This window comes from Barbus barbus (genome assembly GCF_936440315.1).
Source record: "Barbus barbus genome assembly, chromosome: 48".
In the NCBI taxonomy this organism is placed as follows: domain Eukaryota; kingdom Metazoa; phylum Chordata; class Actinopteri; order Cypriniformes; family Cyprinidae; genus Barbus; species Barbus barbus.
In genome coordinates, this window is record NC_136726.1 from 6,634,064 (window position 1) to 6,652,041 (window position 17,978).

A 17,978-nucleotide genomic window follows, 5' to 3' on the forward strand; every position below is an offset into this window, starting at 1 on the left:
AAAGTGTGACGGTAGGTTGGTTCAGGTTAGTTCACTCTGACATTAGTGGGATTGTTTGCCGTTGTTCTGACTCTTCTGGGATGGGGAAATCGAGCGCTGTTCTTCCTGTAACTCGACTCTCTGACAGTATGGTGGCTTCAGCTGTACATTCCACCACTAAGGTCACATAGGTTTGTCTAAAATAAAAATGTTTCCCACAGTGGCTTGAAAACTCTATCCTGGTCTGCAATGACTACTTGAATGCAGATCAATTATGCAGTGTTTATCTTCGCAATTAATGAGCCAAATGTTCAAAAATTAATCTATCTATCTATCTAGTTTATCTGTCTATCTATCTGTCTATCATAATTTAAATTACAGTAAATCGTAAATTCATAGAGTGTTCAGTCACTCCCGCCACTTAGTATTGTGACGCAAGCGTGCACTAGTTCTCACCTGTCTTTGACACTCACCGATGAAGAGGATAGGAAAAGTGATGAAGAGCAGGAAGACGTGCGGCACCACCGTGAGAGCGTCTAGGAAGCAGCCGTTGTTGAGGACACCGGCATCCACGTTGTACGCGGCCGAGTTGTTTTCGTTGCCGCAGAAAGCCAAGGACATGGTGGTATCGGGTCTCTGAGGTGATCCGGTAGAAGAAAGACCAAAACAGGAGGAAAAAAAAGAGGACAAGAAAGGGGGTAAAAACTAGAAGAGATCCTCTCAAAGCATAATCTGCTCACAGAGGAGCCGTTACATCCTTGCTGTAGGTGGACGATATCAGCTGAAGTGAATCACTGCACAGGTAGAGTGCAATACCGGCTTCGCTTCTGCATGGGATGTGCACATCCAAACAGCTTCTCTCCGATAGGGGGGCGCCTGTATTGGATTCCACCGGCAAAGCCGCGGCTCACGGGCATGCTTTTAATAACTGCCTCAGCTTAATGCCATCAAAAAACAAAAAGCATCTACGTTCGTGCGCAGACACGCGAGTGTGCTCGGGATGCGATCTGGCCGTGTTGCGGTGATCAAGAGCTCAGAGTTGACCTTGTGGGAGGATAGCTGTATGGCGGAGTGTGTGCATGAGAGTGTGATGAGGGGAGACAGAAGGAGGGAGAGAGACAGCATGATGGAAGACAGAGAGAGAGGAGCGGGAGGGAGGGGGAGATAGCAGGAGACGAGAGAATTGCATTGCAGGCGGCTTTGAAAAACCAGCACGCATGTCACAGTGAGCTACACGCCTGGCATGAGACATCAAACATATTCATGAGCGGTGAACTGACTCACAGTAAACAAAGACTGATCTGGTTGGACTGTCATGAAATTCAAAAGCCAAAGCAAACTTACAATATGAGATGGTTGAAGGACGAAAGGCTATGTAACGAGGTCACACAGAAATAGTGGTTTACTAATATTGTCACGGTGTACACACGAGGGAGGAACACGGAACACACATACGAGGATGTAACTCAAATAATATACTTTACTGACAACATAACGGCAGGACATGGCAGGACAAGGCAAGGCACACACAGACAGGAACACCAGGGAGTAACGAGTAGACCAGACGAAATGGCACAACACAGACAGGACTATAAATACACAGGTAAATTAACGGACACGGCTAGACACGAATAAACTAATGATTACATCAGACAAGGACAGGAAACAAACCAAATAAGGGCACAAGAGGCAGGAACACATGACACACAGGACAGAGGACTGACAAATATGGGCTGTTCAGTGGATGATGCTGATATCAAGAAAACATGGCTACTGTCAATATATAACACAGTTTAGGGAAAATAAATGAGATTCATATTACACAATACTCAAAATTCAAATTTGGAACATAAATTTTATTATCTATAATCTGTCAGTAGATTTTGGAACTGACTAGACTTTGGAACCTAGATTTGTTCAGCTGATGCTGATAATCACGAAAACAAAACAAAACAAAACAAAATAAACTGAAAAATAAAACAAAACAAAATAAACAGAAGAACAAAAACAGAAAAACAAAAACAATACAAGGCAAATAAAAACAAAAAGAAAATGAATACAAAAACTGAAAAAAACAAAAAAACAAACAAAAGTAAAGCAAATGAAACCAAAAACTGAAAAATAAAACATACAAAAAGAATGAAAATAAGAAATAAAAACATACATATATGTATTATATATATATATATATATATATATATATATATATATATATATATATATATATAAAACAGACAGATAAGCAAATGAAAAAAATAAAAATAAAAATTTAAGAAAGACAGGTGAAAATAAAAAGTGAAAACAAAACAGAAAAGCATACAAAACAAAATAATTTCAGGAAAAAATCTCATTTTTTTTGAGATGTTCAATTTATATTGGATCAGACTATCAGACTATTACTACTAGTGCATTACACAAATATGGGCGGTTTTATTTTAAAGTGTAGGCTAATTTAAAAAATAAAAATAAAAAAAAAACCCAAAGGGTGCAGTTTGAAGAATTACACCTTTCTGTGTCTAGACAGGCTTCCTGACCCATGATGATCTGGACTGCGATCCATCCTTATTTCTGTCCAAAACTAAAACAACGTGTTAGGTTGAAGGTACATACAAGGTGTGGTGTGTTAAAGACATGCTATTTCAGAAAGACAAAGTGTAAATTCACTCTCCTGCCTTCCAGAAGAAAACGTGCACACAAGCACATCACAGTCCATTAAGAGAATGAATAAGGTAAGCATCTGCAACCTGATTGAATGCTCTAGCAGCAGCAGATGCAGCAGAGCAACACTGACACTTTATCACACTGTAATTTAATTCCCCTCAAAAAGATTAAATGAGTAGCATGACCCTATAATCTGCACTATACAGCGGGTCAAATCAAAAGAGGGCCTAGAGGTATACTATTTCAGTCAATAATGAATTCTATATGTATTGTAGTATGTGTTGTGTTTCCCATCAAACATCCCTTAATAATCACCTAGATTGTAGCTCTTAGTCACCCCTGTAACTGTATTACCATGCATATTATTTTACATATGTGACCCTGCACCACAAAACCAGTCATAAGTAGCACAGGTATATTTATAGCAATAGCCAAAAATCCACTGTATGGGTCAAAATAATACATTTTTCTTTTATGCCAAAAATCATTATGATATTAAGTAAAGATCATGTTCCATTAAGATATTTTGTAAATTGAATAGCTGTATCTCGGCCAAACATTGTCTTATCCATCAACGGAAAGCTTATTTATTCAGCTTTCAGGTGATGTATAAATATATATATATATTTTTTTTTAATTGACCCTTATGACTGGTTTTGTGGTCCATGGTAACATATATACTTCTACCCAAAATACATACTTAGCCATTTTCATTAAAACTAGGCATATATATATATATATATATATATATATATATATATATATATATATATATATATATATATATATATTACATTTCCAAATGTAATCAGAATAAAAAAAATAAACAGCATTTTGGAGTCCAAGATACCCTGAAAAGCAAAGATTAAGGCCAATCACATTAGACATTGGTACAAATCAGAGGTCTTTGCGTGCTTTTGCAGAAAAAAAAAATCTATTTGTAGAGCTTTCACACACGTGCACCTTATACAAGCGCAACAAAAGAGAAATGATATCTGTGGAAAGCTGGCTGTAGTATATAGATTATCTATTTATTTATTTGTACCTTTCAGGCTTCACTCCATTGAACAACCGCGCATGCGCAGCACCTCTGAATCCTATCGCATCTTGTCACAACCCCCCCAAAAAGCGTTCAAATGGTAACGATGTCGAAATTTAGAATACAACTACCTCAGGTTCATGTATCTGTCATTAGAAACTATTCACATTAAGCTGCACCATCTTTCTTTAATGTATTTAATGTAGCTGCGAGTGTTTTTGGAAAACTCATGGTTTTCCTAACAACTTCATCACAGGAAAATAGTCGAAAAGCTAAACACATATAAATATACACAATTAAACACATAATTTCTTGTTAAAAACGTCATTTAAAGCCTAACATGTAGGTAAACCTCTACTATCATAAACATTTCCAATGGCATCCACTTTATTAATCAAAAAGAAATGAGCATATACCGGTCTGTAGCGCGTGAACATCTTTCTGGAATAGGTTCAGAATAAAACACAGCTGATATGTGTCCGTGTCTCTGCCACAGGGTCCGAGTATCTCCTCAGAGGAACTAACCAAGGTGCTGAAAAGAGGCGTTGCAGAATCCGACCGTTTCAAATTCCCAAACATAGATTTGGAAAGTTGCTCGAGCTCAGTTCATCCAGCTGTCACGTGCAACAGAACAACGCGACACCACCGATCAATCACACTATAGAACAATACCGTCACCGATATGACACTGTGATTGAGTTTAGCGTACAAATGAAATTATTAGCAGGAAATTATAATACAGTCTACAATAAATAGAATCACTTTGGTTGAAATAGGCCTACATATTCTGTCGAGGTTGGGTTGTAAAGTGCCTAAAATACTGTCTTACTACATGAATGTGAGCCACTAATCATTCTCAAAGCATATATGGGCCAAATTCGACAGGTGCTGAAGATATTACTAGTGAAAACTAGCCAATCAGGACGTCAGCTGAGGATATCGTCATCACAGCACAACATATACCGCCTCCTGATGTCTCAAAACAAAGAGCATATCAGAAATCATACAAACATAAAACAAACACAGCCTTTTGTTAACGCATGTGTGATGCTTAGAAAACAACAACAAAGCGAAAAAAAAGCGAGAAAAGCGAAACACATAGGCCTACACCAATTATCTGAAAATTACGAAAAATATATGTAATAAAAGTGACAGAAATCTAAAATAAGATTAGCCTGACAAAATATTAAAATAGTGATTTTCTCTCACATCCACATGAGGGGAGAAAAAAAAAGATTGTACATTTAATAAGGGAAAGAAAATTCACAGCAAAGACAAATTAACAGGTTGCTGTAGGCCTATACGAAATAATAAAAAAACATAAACATGAAAGAGAGAAGACCTCACTGCATTGCTTCACAGAATGAGCATAAAGACATGGTGAAAACATGCTTAAAGGCACAATTATTATCTGCTGCGACCAGGAGGCCATTACCGGTAGTGCAAGAACACCTTCAAGCACAAATGTGACCCTGGACCACAAAACCAGTCTTAAGTATCAATTTTTCGCAACTGAGCGAATAAATAAGCTTTCCAGTAATGTATGGTTTGTTTGGATAGGACAATATTTGTCCGAGATACAACTATTTGAAAATCTGGAATCTGAGGGTGCAAAAAAGTTTAAATACTGAGAAATTCACCTTTAAAGTTGTCCGAATGAAGTTCTTAGCAATGCATATTACTAATCAAAAATGAAGTTATTATATATTTATGGCAAGACATTTACAAAATATATTCATAGAGCATGTTCTTTACTTAATATCCTAATGATTTTTGGCATAAAAGAAAAATAGATCATTTTGACCCACACAATGTATTTTTGGCTATTTCTACAAATATAGCCCAGCGACTTAAGACTGCTTTTGTGGTAGCAAATATTGCTTCCATGAGCATCTGCATTCATCAGTCAAAACGTTTTCAGTGTTTTTGTCACATGGTTTGTTCCTAGAGAAACAATGGCAGTGTATATATATATATATACACTCAACAACATACTGACCTGCACATTTATATTTATATTTTTTTTATCTTATCTTTTATTTTATTTAATTCTTTTCTTTTCTTTTCTTTTCTTTTCTTTTCTTTTCTTTTCTTTTCTTTTCTTTTTTCTACTTTTCTTCTCTTAATATTTGTATACTTTATAATTGCACTGTCCTTGGAGCGGACCTGACCTGCATTTCACTGCTGGTTATACTCTGTATAATTGTGTATGTGACAAATAAAACTCTTGAATCTTGAATCTATACATAATTCCACGCACAATACAGACAGACATTTATAGCAAGTCCTCATTAGTCCTATGTCCTATTGAACAAAAGTCCATTTCCCAAAAGGGTTAGGGTCACAATTCATTATCAACACAGTGTAATGTTTCGGTGTTTCCTTATTTTTGTACCTTATATACACAAGGTACATATTTCCTTTAAGGCACATATAACTTTAAAAGTGCATACTAGTTCCTAAAGTGACATTGTAGCCAGAAGAGTTTTGGAACTGTGTTGACATTATGGACCGATGAGACAAAGATGACCGAAACTGACTGGTCCGAACCACCCAACCCCACCCCCACCCCCCACGGACACACCCAATACAGTAAAACTGCACATTTTATTGTGGCCAGCCTAAGGCACACCTGTGCAATAATCATGCTGTCTAATCAGCATCTTGATTGGAGTTGGAGAGGGAACTCAGAGAACGTGCTATTGAAAACCAACTTCTCTTTGGGGTCCTCTGAGGCTCTTTTGCTGAAGGTAAAGCCAAAGTTTTTCAGGCATTTCTGTCACTGCAACCCACATCCAATACACTATTAAGGTAGCAAATTTCTGTGAAAATGATCTATAAAGCAGCTCTCTGATGTGTTATTTTTGATAGATTGATTGGCTTTGACCACTGCTTGTGTTTTAAAATATGAAATGTTTGGATAAATAACGTAAGCATTTTTGCTGTCTTCAGTGTGCTGCTACAAGTAAAAACCTGGTTTCCACGCTGTTGCCTGCACTGAAGGCTGCTGTTGAAAAGAATAAAAGCATTTTGGCCATTAAGTCCCTGGAAAAAGCAAGAGCATGGATCACTGAAATTGTTGTAAAAGTGGAATAGATGGTAGAAATGTTCCTAAATTGTTAATGATAAAATGTTTAAATTGACCATATCTGGACCACTTTTAATATGGCAACTGGATGTATGTCACCATGTTTCAGTGCGTTATCTACAACATTTGCTATGTTTAAGCTGATAATTAATCTGAAACCTGTCATCATCAGATATGACAAACACAACCAGAATGTGGCTTCATGCACCAGTGATGTGATCAATGTAAAGACAGACAGAAAACAAATTAGCACAAGCTAATAAGGAGATAGATGCTCTGGAGAAGGCAGTGATTAATCTCAACCAGGAATTGTGTAAAAACAATCAGGAAATTGGACGAATTGAGGCAACGATTGCACAGAAAAACAATGAGCTGCAGTGTCATATCAGAGAGTCTTCTAACAAAAAGAATGGCCTGTGTATCATGGCTATCCTGATCCCCTTTGTTGGACCCTTAATTAAATCCATTCATGATGCTCAAGCTGACCAAGCTGTGGTTGCAAAAACCCAGGCTATCTCCAATCAGTTGTCTCAACTCTCCAATGAGAATTCCAGTCTGAGAAATAAGGAGTGGAACATCCATGTCAGGTTGACTGATATGCAGCTGAAGTTGGCAAGCATGAAACTAGAAAAGGGTGAGATGCTTTCACTTAAAAGATCTCAAGTTGTGCTTGACAAATTCCCATATAAATGGTCAGAGGCCTCAAAGTGATCTCTCATTATTAATGTCTGCTTTATGTCGTTCCAAAAGGTTCAATACCCGACCCTGTCCATCTGAATGATGTCCAAACCTGCCTCACCCGAATCCAGCAGATTCTGATTCAGCTTAAGAAGTTCTGGGAAACAGTGAGTGTATTGCTGGAGTTTCTCAAAGATGAGACTTTTGCTAATGAGCACTTCATTGGGGAGTATGAAATGAAAGAGACCTTTCTGCAATCTATCACTGAAGCACAAAAGGTAACTTACACACTGAGTAAATGTTCATTTAGAGGCTTACAGGAGTTCATTTCACCTTGATCGCATTTTCTGTTGTGATTCATTTTGTAACTCAATTCTTTCAGCATTGGAAGACCTTCGGTGAAATATGTCTGAATGCCAGGGGCATCTTTAGCTTGCAGACGAAGGACGTGTATAAGTTCCTGGAGACCAGCCCATCTTCACTGTCACCAGAGGAATGAAAAAGACAGCATGACTCTGTCATTGTGCAGCTGAACAAAATAAATCCTGATCCCTACACTCCCCAAGTGAAAGCTGCCATTGTTCAGTAACACAGCTTACGAAGTTGTTACAGCACATCTATAATTTTTCAGGCTAACCGCTCTGAATAACATGCTTGTTATATCTAATACGGTTTTAATAATTCTTTACGTGAGCCAAGTTGTTGGGGATTTTAATTTCTCTTATGCCATATCTCTGTTCCCTCTGTGATTAAATTGCTTTGGATTTCCAACCTATAAATAGTGTTTTTTATTTGTTTGTTTTTTTGTAGTTTGTTTGTTTTGTTTTTTCCAACTGCGCACTGTCATGCAATGTGGATCCGAATGTATTTCGGAATATAACTCAAGAGAACGAGACCATAAACTAAAGCATGAGAAATACTGTAAAGATTGGTATACACACAAATGTAAAAAAAAAAATGAACAGATTTAAAACACTTGGCATCATACACTTGCCAACTAAAAACTGGGCATCATACACTAAAAAGTAAATTTGACACACTAACAGACATTCACACAAACAAACAAACGAACAAAAGTTGTTCTAAACATATTCACAGTTCACAAAAGAGTGTGTAAAATCGGCTTAAAATCAGCTTAAAGACCTCCTCTGACCTCCCCTCATCGATGGGAGTGACCACCCTCCAATCCAGAGCTCCCTCAACGAGGAGACTGCATGCCCTGAAGTGGAGATTCTTCACTTCATGGTGCGGAGATCGCCAGCTCGACCCAGTTAACTGCCCGGTTGGTACAGTACTGGACTTCCTGCAGGCTCGACTCTCTGCAGGGTTAACCAACTCCACTTTGAAGGTTTGTGGTGGCGATTTCGGCCTACCACGCCTCTCTTGGTGGACAGTCAGTAGGCAGACACCCCCTAGTGCACATTTCCTCCGTGGTGCACTGAGGCTAAGGCCTCCAGTACGGTCCCGGGTCCCCCCCTTGGGACTTGGCTGTGGTATTGAATGCTCTCTTTTAGGCCTCCATTCGAGCCTATTGAGGAGATCTCAGATCGCCCTGAAGACCGTGTTTCTTCTGGCGATTTCATCTCTGAAGAGAGTTGGGGATTTGCGGACCTGTCAGTGGCCCCTTCTCACTTGGATTTTGCGAAGTTCCTTCAGTCACGCCACAGCCTGTCGTACTGCAGACCTTTAGTCCTCCTCCCTTTTGGGAGCCTGACCAGCTAAAGCTTAACCGTATGTGTCCAGTGCGTTGTATTCAGAGCCGGTCACGCTGAAGGAGTTTCCCAAAGTGTCTCTGAACGCAGCATCTCGTTCCCTCGAGGAACTAGGGTTACATACATAACCTGAGACGTTTTCATCGTAGGTACACCTCAGCTGTGAGAGACAGAATATAAAAAAAAAAAAATCCAGAAAATCACGTATGATTTTTAAATAATTAACTTCCTCGTGGAGTATCAATGATCCTGAGAAAGGTGAGGGATCAGCCTAGAACTACACGGGAGGACTGGTCAATGACCTGAAGGGAGCTGGGACCACAATCTCAACGGTTACTCGCCGTGTTTGGAGGAAGAAGAAGGATGAGTACAATCCCAAGAACACCATCCCAACCGTGAAGCATGGGGGTGGACACATCATGCTTTCGGGGTGCTTTTCTGCAAAGGGGACAGGACGAGTGCACCGTATTGAAGGGAGGATGGATGGGGCCATGTATCGCGAGATTTTGGGCAACAACCTCCTTCCCTCAGTAAGAGCATTGAAGATGGGTCGTGGCTAGGTCTTCCAGCATGACAATGACCCCAAACACACAGCAAGGGCAACTAAGGAGTGGCTCCGTAAGAAGCATTTCAAGGTCCTGGAGTGGCCTAGCCAGTCTCCAGACCTGAACCCAATAGAAAATCTATGGAGGGAGCTGAAACTCTGGAGAAGACCTGTATGGAGGAGTGGGCCAAAATCCCTGCTGCAGTGTGTGCAGACCTGGTCAAGAACTACAGGAAACGTCTGACCTCTGTAATTGTAAACAAAGGTTATATGATAAGGTAAATCAGTTATATGATAAGGTAAATCAAGGATTATCATTCAATAATCATATATGGTCCAAATTCGACACGTGTTGCATATATTTTTATTAAAATCTAGCCAATCAGGACAGCACACCATACCACCTCCTTATGGCTCAAAACAATGAGCTCACCTGATTTACCATAGCAGAAGACAAACTTTTTTATAATGCGTATTTCGCAAACAACATGGCCCAAATACTAAATTATGTATTTCTAAAACACAGATGTTTGATTTATTAATAATTATTCATAAGACTGCATTGGCTTAATTTACAACATACTAAATTATGTGCTTGCTGCAGAATTACTGATAAAGAATGGCTCTCGATTCCTCCTGTTTCATCTTAAAATAACCTCCTGTAATAAAAGTGTGAGAAACATAAAAATAAAATTAGTTTGATAGATATTTAAAAGAGGGATGTATATCTCACATCCACTCATTAGGTGAACAAAGAAGGTTGCACGCTTGGCAAGGAAAAGGAATATTACAGCAAAGATTTACATTGGCAGGTTGCTATATTTGAAACCTACAGTATATATATATATAAATGACAGAATATGTGAGTGCATTGGTTTATAGAACGAGAAAAAAAATGGTGAAAAAAAGGCTTAAAGAAATTGTTCACCCAAAAATAAACAAAATTTGGCCATGCAAAATGTAGATGAGTTTGTTTCTTCATCTGAGCAGATTTGGAGAAATTTAGCAGTGCATTACCTCCAATGGATCCTCTGCTGTAAATGGGTGCCGTCAAAATTCACTGAATTAGTTTGTTACAAACATGCAGCTTTAGCTTTGTATATTTGTGATTAAAATGTGCATGCATTTGGATCCGCACTCTCTGCATTTTCCCTTTGCTAACCTCATGACAGTGATGTAATTCTAAATTTCTCCAAATCTGTTCCCAAGAAAAACAAACCCATCTACATCGTGGATGGCAAGGGTGAGTAAATGTTCAGCAAATTTTCATTTTTTTGGTTAACTATTCCTTTAAAGGCACAATTACTACCTGCAGCAACAGGAGGGCATTTTTGGTGGTGTGAAAATAAATGCCTTTATGCACAAATAGTATTATTAGCTAGTTTCTTGGGAACCAATGACAGAAAGAATCCACACAGTAGTGCTATTCACTTTTGAAATGCAGAAGCAAAAGGACAAATCAAAGCAACAATAATCAATGCACGAGTCATGACATGTAACAGTCCCTTCATCAATCAGAACGACTGCACAGCCTTGTCAACAAGAGTATTGACTATTAAATTATTGAATCATTAGTGCAACAAATCCTCAACTGAAAATATCTGGGTGGGTTTCCAGATTGACAAAGAGATTGTCACATAGACATGATGCACACAGCAGACTGGTATACACATTAGTCAGGTTGGCACCGTATTTAATTTTTTGACAACATACCAATTGTTCATCTTTCTGAAAAATAATTTCAGTTGACAAAATCTCCATAAATCAGTATTGAGAGTTCAGAAGATGACTTGATCTAGTACCTTTATTCAGTGTGTACCATTATAACGACAAAGTCTAGCTCTCACAGCCTCGTTTTCATCAGCATTCAATTCAATATGGAGTCCAACCAGACTAAGGTCTATGGATGGGATTGGGGGGGCTTTTACCACTTGGCTAGTGGCGATCAGGTTGGGGGATGGGGGGGTCCTCATCTGAAGGACGTAGCCCTGTCTGTACACAGGGGCACTGCTTTGGAAAACCTTTTTCTTTGGAATGGGTCTGACTGATGCTGCTTAGGGCTGAAGACAAACAGCAGGTTCACTGAGAGACATTTACACCACTGATTGCTTTTTTCATTGGCAAAAATAGAGACAGACCACATAATGCATTGAAGCGAACTGAATTTGGGGGACACTGGAGCTGTCATTGTGTGAGGTCACATATCATTTTATGAGAAGCAATGTACACTTCATCTTCATATACCTTCGGTGGAGACACTGCGATGACCAGGCCAATCCAGTCCTACGAGCACATGCATGGAGAAATATCAAGCACATGCATGTGAACAAAAGAATGAAAGTCAGATACATTTTAGCACATAATAAAAGATGTGCATTCAGTGATTTTTCCTCCTACACGTTTCATTTGCATTAATGAAATGCATCAGCTGTGAATAACATTAGCCTGCAAAACTCCACCCTCTTAACATTTGACCGGCAAACTGATATTGCTGCATTTCTGCTTCAAGCCTTCATATATTGATGATGCTTGCTGAAGAAATCATTACAGCAGCAGACCATGTGTGCTTTCTTGTGATTCACATCTTCCAGGAAAATTAAGAAAATATATGAACACAAACAGCATACATTAACTGACTCAATAATAACTTGCAATAGCTTAGGTTGTTTTAACTTTCTAATATCAAAAATTAATGTATAACTACAGCCAAACTATTTCTGTAATTCATAATTCTGCAGAATTGACTTAATGCAGCATTTATGTCATGTTGAAATTAGGATAATTACTGTAATTGTGCAAATAAGACTTTAGAGATTCTACATTGTCATATTAATGTCATTGTATTCTGAAATGATCAGGACAATGCTAATAACAATAATAAGATCCTTGTGCAGCTTTTTTATTGATGACGGTAAAATACACACCGTAAATCACTACATTTCAGTCTTCTTCCAACCATCACATCTCATGAGAAAATGTAATAGTGAATTTCTACAGTTTGAGTCACTATTTTTAGGGGGTGGGGGGACTAAACTTAAAGGTCCATTGTAAGCATGGCAATACCAAATATTCAAAATATTCAAATAACACAAATGCAAGAGAGTGGGGAATGTGTTGAATTCAATGAATGATGGGTGTTTAAATTCTGTGTAAAAAAGTTTTACTTAAAGAAATAGTTCACTCAAAAATGAAAATTTGTAAACCTCAGCCCATCCAAGATGCAGAAATTAGTTTGTTTCTTCATCAGAGCTTATTTGGAGAACTGTAGCATTGCATCACTTGCTCACCAATGGATCCTCTGCAGTGAATGGGTGCCGTCAGAATGAGAGTCCAAACTGATGATACAAACATCACAATAATCCACAAATAACCCACATGACTCCAGTCCATCAATTAACGTCTTGTGAAGTGAAAATCAGCAGTTTTTAAACACAACTAAATATTTTATTAAGTCGATATAATATCACAAATGGAATCAGAGAGCTAAACTAGATTTCCGCATGTAGTCTTTATGGTGTTGATGTGTGGTTACTGTGAAGTTTGGGGTGTTTGCTAGAGCCTGTCAAAAGAACTGACTTCCAAATGTCTATGATATCCTATCAAACATGTTATTTTTGTATGGCTCACCATGTTTATCTGCCGCACCTCCCTCATAGATGGACAACACCACAATCTTTCCCAATGGGGAGTCGATTCCTCCCTCTATGGCCAGATCAAGCTTCCCTTCCTAAAGAATGTGTATAGAATAAAAAAAAAAAAAAAAATTCTCACATTTCTGTTTTTTCCTAAACTACCTTCTTAATTCTCAATGGTCGCACATCTCTGCCAGCTATCTGCTCAGCCGTGAACTGTTAAAACACAGTGTGTGCAAATGTGGTGAAAGAAATATTCCGCAGAAGAATGTCAAGGGAGTGTGTAATATATTTGCTGTAAAATAAATAAATAAATAAACAGAGAGTACAGAGAGTAACTGTTAATGTAAAGAGTTACAGAACCATGGAATATGGATCAAAATCATCCACATTTTGAAATCCCAGTAAAACAGAAACGAGAAACAGACAGTAATGTGTATATTCTGTAAAACCGTGAGTTGTCAATCTGAGGATTCATTTTAAGCAGAAAAAAATTAGTGCTCATTGATTTCCAAGAAAATACAAATTAACACTATTTGTCTGGATAATTGTCACCTCTAATCCAATCAATGGCAGCTTCTACTTAATCTGAATAAACTATTCAAGGCAAAGCCAGATCAGTGTTTAAATGCCTTATTAATTGGCATTACCGATAAATCAATTTATAAAAAGCATCCGATATTTAAAGGTGCACTCAGTATTTTTAAAACATTTAACACGTTTAAAATAAGTTTCAAATTTTGTACAATAAAGTTTTGAAATACATTTAAAATTCCATACAACCCCACAATAGTTTTAATCTACATGTAGATGGTCATCTTCTGGTGGCCATCACTTTTGAGATCACATGACCAGCCAAATGTTATACCTTTATCTTGGTAACTTCTATATTGTTGGACATTTTCACTTGCAAAATTAATTAATTAATTGTAATTTAATTTCTGTTGTTTGTTTAATTAAATTTATTGCAAAAACAGTATAGATTTGACTAACCTTCTTTTTAAATACAAAACCAAATATAAAAATCAATGCAATATAATATTAGAAAGAGTACAACATGTTGCATCATTTACTTCAGTACAGTACTACATGGTACACATACTACTACTGAGAAAGGATGCATTTGTTTTGTTGGATCCATCCTTGTCGGTTTGTTCTGGATCTGCAATGATGTTTACATACAATATAAAGGCTCTTTCCCATTCACTACACACTCAAAACCACTGGCTGTCCATCAAAACAAATAATCTATCAATGTTTAACACCCACAGAACCAACAAACTGGATAAAAAAAAAACATCTGGTGATGCTCACCTTCATAAAAAATGAAAACGCACACCGAGATGCCATTTGGTGCTCTTTAATAGTATATAACCTTCAGTTTGAGTCTCCCATTTGTGCAGTGCACATTGGAGCCACTCAAAGGCTGCTTTCATAGCAACAAGATGCATGCAGGAAACAAGTATGATTGCATGGGAATATATAGGTGGGACTGAGGCTGAATTGTCATATCATATATGGATATTTTAGTTCATCCACACTGTGTGAGCAGTTCAGTGTCATGGGAAGATAAAAATATAATGTATTAACCAAAATAGGTACAATATTGCAATCATACACATAACGTCCTTAAGTAAAGAGATATTTATAACATAAATGTTTAACATTTACATTTACATTTACATTTAGTCATTTGGCAGATGCTTTTATCCAAAGCGACTTACAATTGGGGAATACAAAAAGCGATTCATCTTGAAGAGGCAGTCAGACAGAGGAAGTGCTCATAACACCAAGTCTCAGTCATTGTTCAAATAAGTACAAACTAGTAGGTGGAGAGAAAGATAGAGGGAAAGTTTTTTTTGTTTTGTTTTTTTTGAGTTTAGGATGAAGTCAAGTACTGCCGAAAGAGATGAGTTTTCAGTTGTTGCTTGAAGGTTGCCAGAGATCCGGCGTTCCGAATAGGAGTGGGAAGATTATTCCACCAGCCAGGAATGGTGAACGAGAATGTTCTGGAGAGTGATTTTGAGCCTCTCTGTGATGGTACCACAAGGCGTCGCTCACTAGCAGATCTCAAACTTCTGGAGGGGATGTAGGTTCGTAATAGTGAGTGGAAGTAGGAGGGTGCAGAGCCTGTGGTAGATCTGTACGCAAGCATCAGTGACTTGAACTGGATGCGAGCTGCCACTGGTAGCCAGTGCAAAGAGATGAAGAGAGGTGTAACATGCGCTCTTTTGGGCTCGTTGAAGATCAGTCGTGCCGCTGCATTCTGAATCATTTGTAGAGGTTTGATTGCGTTTGATGGCAGACCAGCCAGAAGAGCATTGCAGTAGTCCAGTCTAGAAACAACCAGGGCCTGGACAAGAAGTTGCGCAGCATGCTCTGTCAGAAAGGGCCTGATCTTTCTGATGTTGTGTAGTGCAAACCTGCAGGAACGAGCAGTCTTTGCAATGTGCTCTTTGAAGGTCAGCTGGTCATCAAAGATTACACCAAGATTTCTGACCGAAGTTGATGGGGTAATCATTGATGAGCCGAACTGAATCGTGAAGTCATGCCGTAGAGAACACAAGAAATAAAGTAATATAGAAAAATATTACCATATGAAATGAAAAACAGGTTTTTGGTTCAATCACACACACGTTTTTGGTTTTTACACTGAAGATATGGTGTTCCTCATGATATGGCCCCTTTAATTATTGTCAAGGAAATAACAGAACTAGTTGTAAATCGGCACAAGGACACATCTTTACCAATATCCTCCAGGGAACTACTGATAGAAATGTAGTATACACTTAACACGCAGATGTATGCACTCAGACAGCTGAGACTTCACTCAAGGACCAGAGTGTTGAGAGAGAGGAGAGGTGTAAGGCAAAGCAGTGATGACAGATACTTGTTTCTTGTTGGATTTATAAGACGTGCTGTACGTGACCATCCGTTTGAGCATCTCTGGGGGCTGAAACACACATAATAATGATTGACTCTTAAAGAACCAGCATAATAAAACACGCACACACACACACACACAAACACACTAAATGCTTGCACCATCTCATTACACGCCATATAAGTTTTGCCTCGGCATGGCAAATAGGTCTGTTAACTATTATCCATGAATTCAGGCGTCTGTGAGCTTCACAAATAGACTGACAGCTTGACTGCACTGATGTTCTTTTACAGAGCGGTAAAGATGGTGAGGTGATAGAGACAGGATCGTTTGAGAGAAAGGACACATGGTTCCTTAAATAAGAGTGAAAATATAAGACAAATCATTGGGCTTTCGCAACTGTTACAGTTTTTTTTTTCATAATCACGAAGACACATTTCTCAATGCTTTTGTTGCTTTCTTAAAAAAAAAAATCACATAGTTACCATCTTTCAACTTGGCACAGCATTAAATTTAATATCCAAAATGCATTAATACTTCTAGCTCACTGTATGAAGAGTTTTCAATAAATTACCAAAGTATTGAGAAATAGTTTACAGCAATTGTAAAAAACTAGAATAGTTTCATATTCTAATTATGTCTCCAAATAATTTAAACATGCCAGGATGTTGCTAAATAGAAGCTAATGTGTCTTTAAATATGATCCAGGTGCCTTTGTCAGTGTTAGTCTATGCAAATTTGCCAGTTTTATTGTCCATTAGGCAGAACCACAAAACCAATTGCTTCATGATTTGTGGTATTATACCACAATATTTCTGTATCACAAACAAGTGAGTTGAGTTGAACGCCAAAGTTTAACATAATATTAAAGGGTTAGTTCACCCAAAAATGAAAATTGGCCCATGTTTTACTCACCCTCAAGGCATCCTAGGTGTATATGACTTTATTCTTTCAGACAAATTCAATCGGAGTTATATTTAACATTTTTTTTTTTTTAACCAGTCCAAAAGTAGTCAAATAAAGCACATTCATCCATAATAAAACATGCCTCACACAGCTCTGGGGGGTGAATAAAGGGTTCCTGTAGCAAATCGATGTGGTTTTGCAAGAAACATATCCATATTTAAAACCTTATAAACACTTTAATCTCACTTCTGCTAACTGTCGTACACGGAAGCCGTTCCAGTGGATGACGTAGGACATAGGCATAGCACACTTGCCAGTGATTAGTGACGAACGCGGATGCGCGGAGGAGAAACAGCAAAACAAAACACCGGTCACGAATTAGATGCACAAAATTATGTTTTGTAAAGAAAAATGACGGAGGAGATCGATTAAAGCCAAGTGGAGACTGGCAGAGCCACATTTTTAGAGTTAAACTCAGCGCACGCCGAAGAGCTGCGGGACCTCTGTCTGCTCCGGAGGCCTACACCATCACTGACCCCACTTCTGCAGGTCGCCCACAGCGGAGGTGCCACAAGCGACGTGAGAGGAAGCAGAAGAGGGGTAAGCGCGGAGGTATCCGGGCTAGGCTAGCGACTAACTCACACAAGCCAGCTATCCCCAAAATTGTACTGCAAACGTACGCTCTTTGGACAATAAACTGGACTACATTCGACTACTTCGCTCTACTCAGAGGACTGTAAGAGACTGTTGTTTTTTTGTGTTCACGGAAACATGGCTCAACAACAGCGCCATTCAGCTCGACCAGCTAACATGCTATTGAGCAGACAAAGTTCTCGTCGAGGGAGATAAGACCTG

At 38.4% G+C, this 17,978-nt stretch overlaps 1 protein-coding gene across 1 annotated transcript in view; it reads right to left on the reverse strand.

Moving 5' to 3' along the window:
• The window catches only part of LOC306866662 (ATP-binding cassette sub-family C member 8-like), a 94,572-nt gene extending 90,451 nt beyond the window's left edge, over positions 1-4,121 (reverse strand). The window contains exons 1-2 of the mRNA XM_079411941.1: positions 4,096-4,121; positions 453-615 (exon numbers count right to left, since the gene is read on the reverse strand). Of these exons, the coding sequence (XP_079268067.1) occupies positions 453-615; positions 4,096-4,116 (184 nt within the window). The 5' untranslated portion in view covers positions 4,117-4,121. The remainder of the gene's footprint in view (positions 1-452; positions 616-4,095) is intronic.
• Between the last annotated feature and the right edge of the window lie 13,857 nt (positions 4,122-17,978).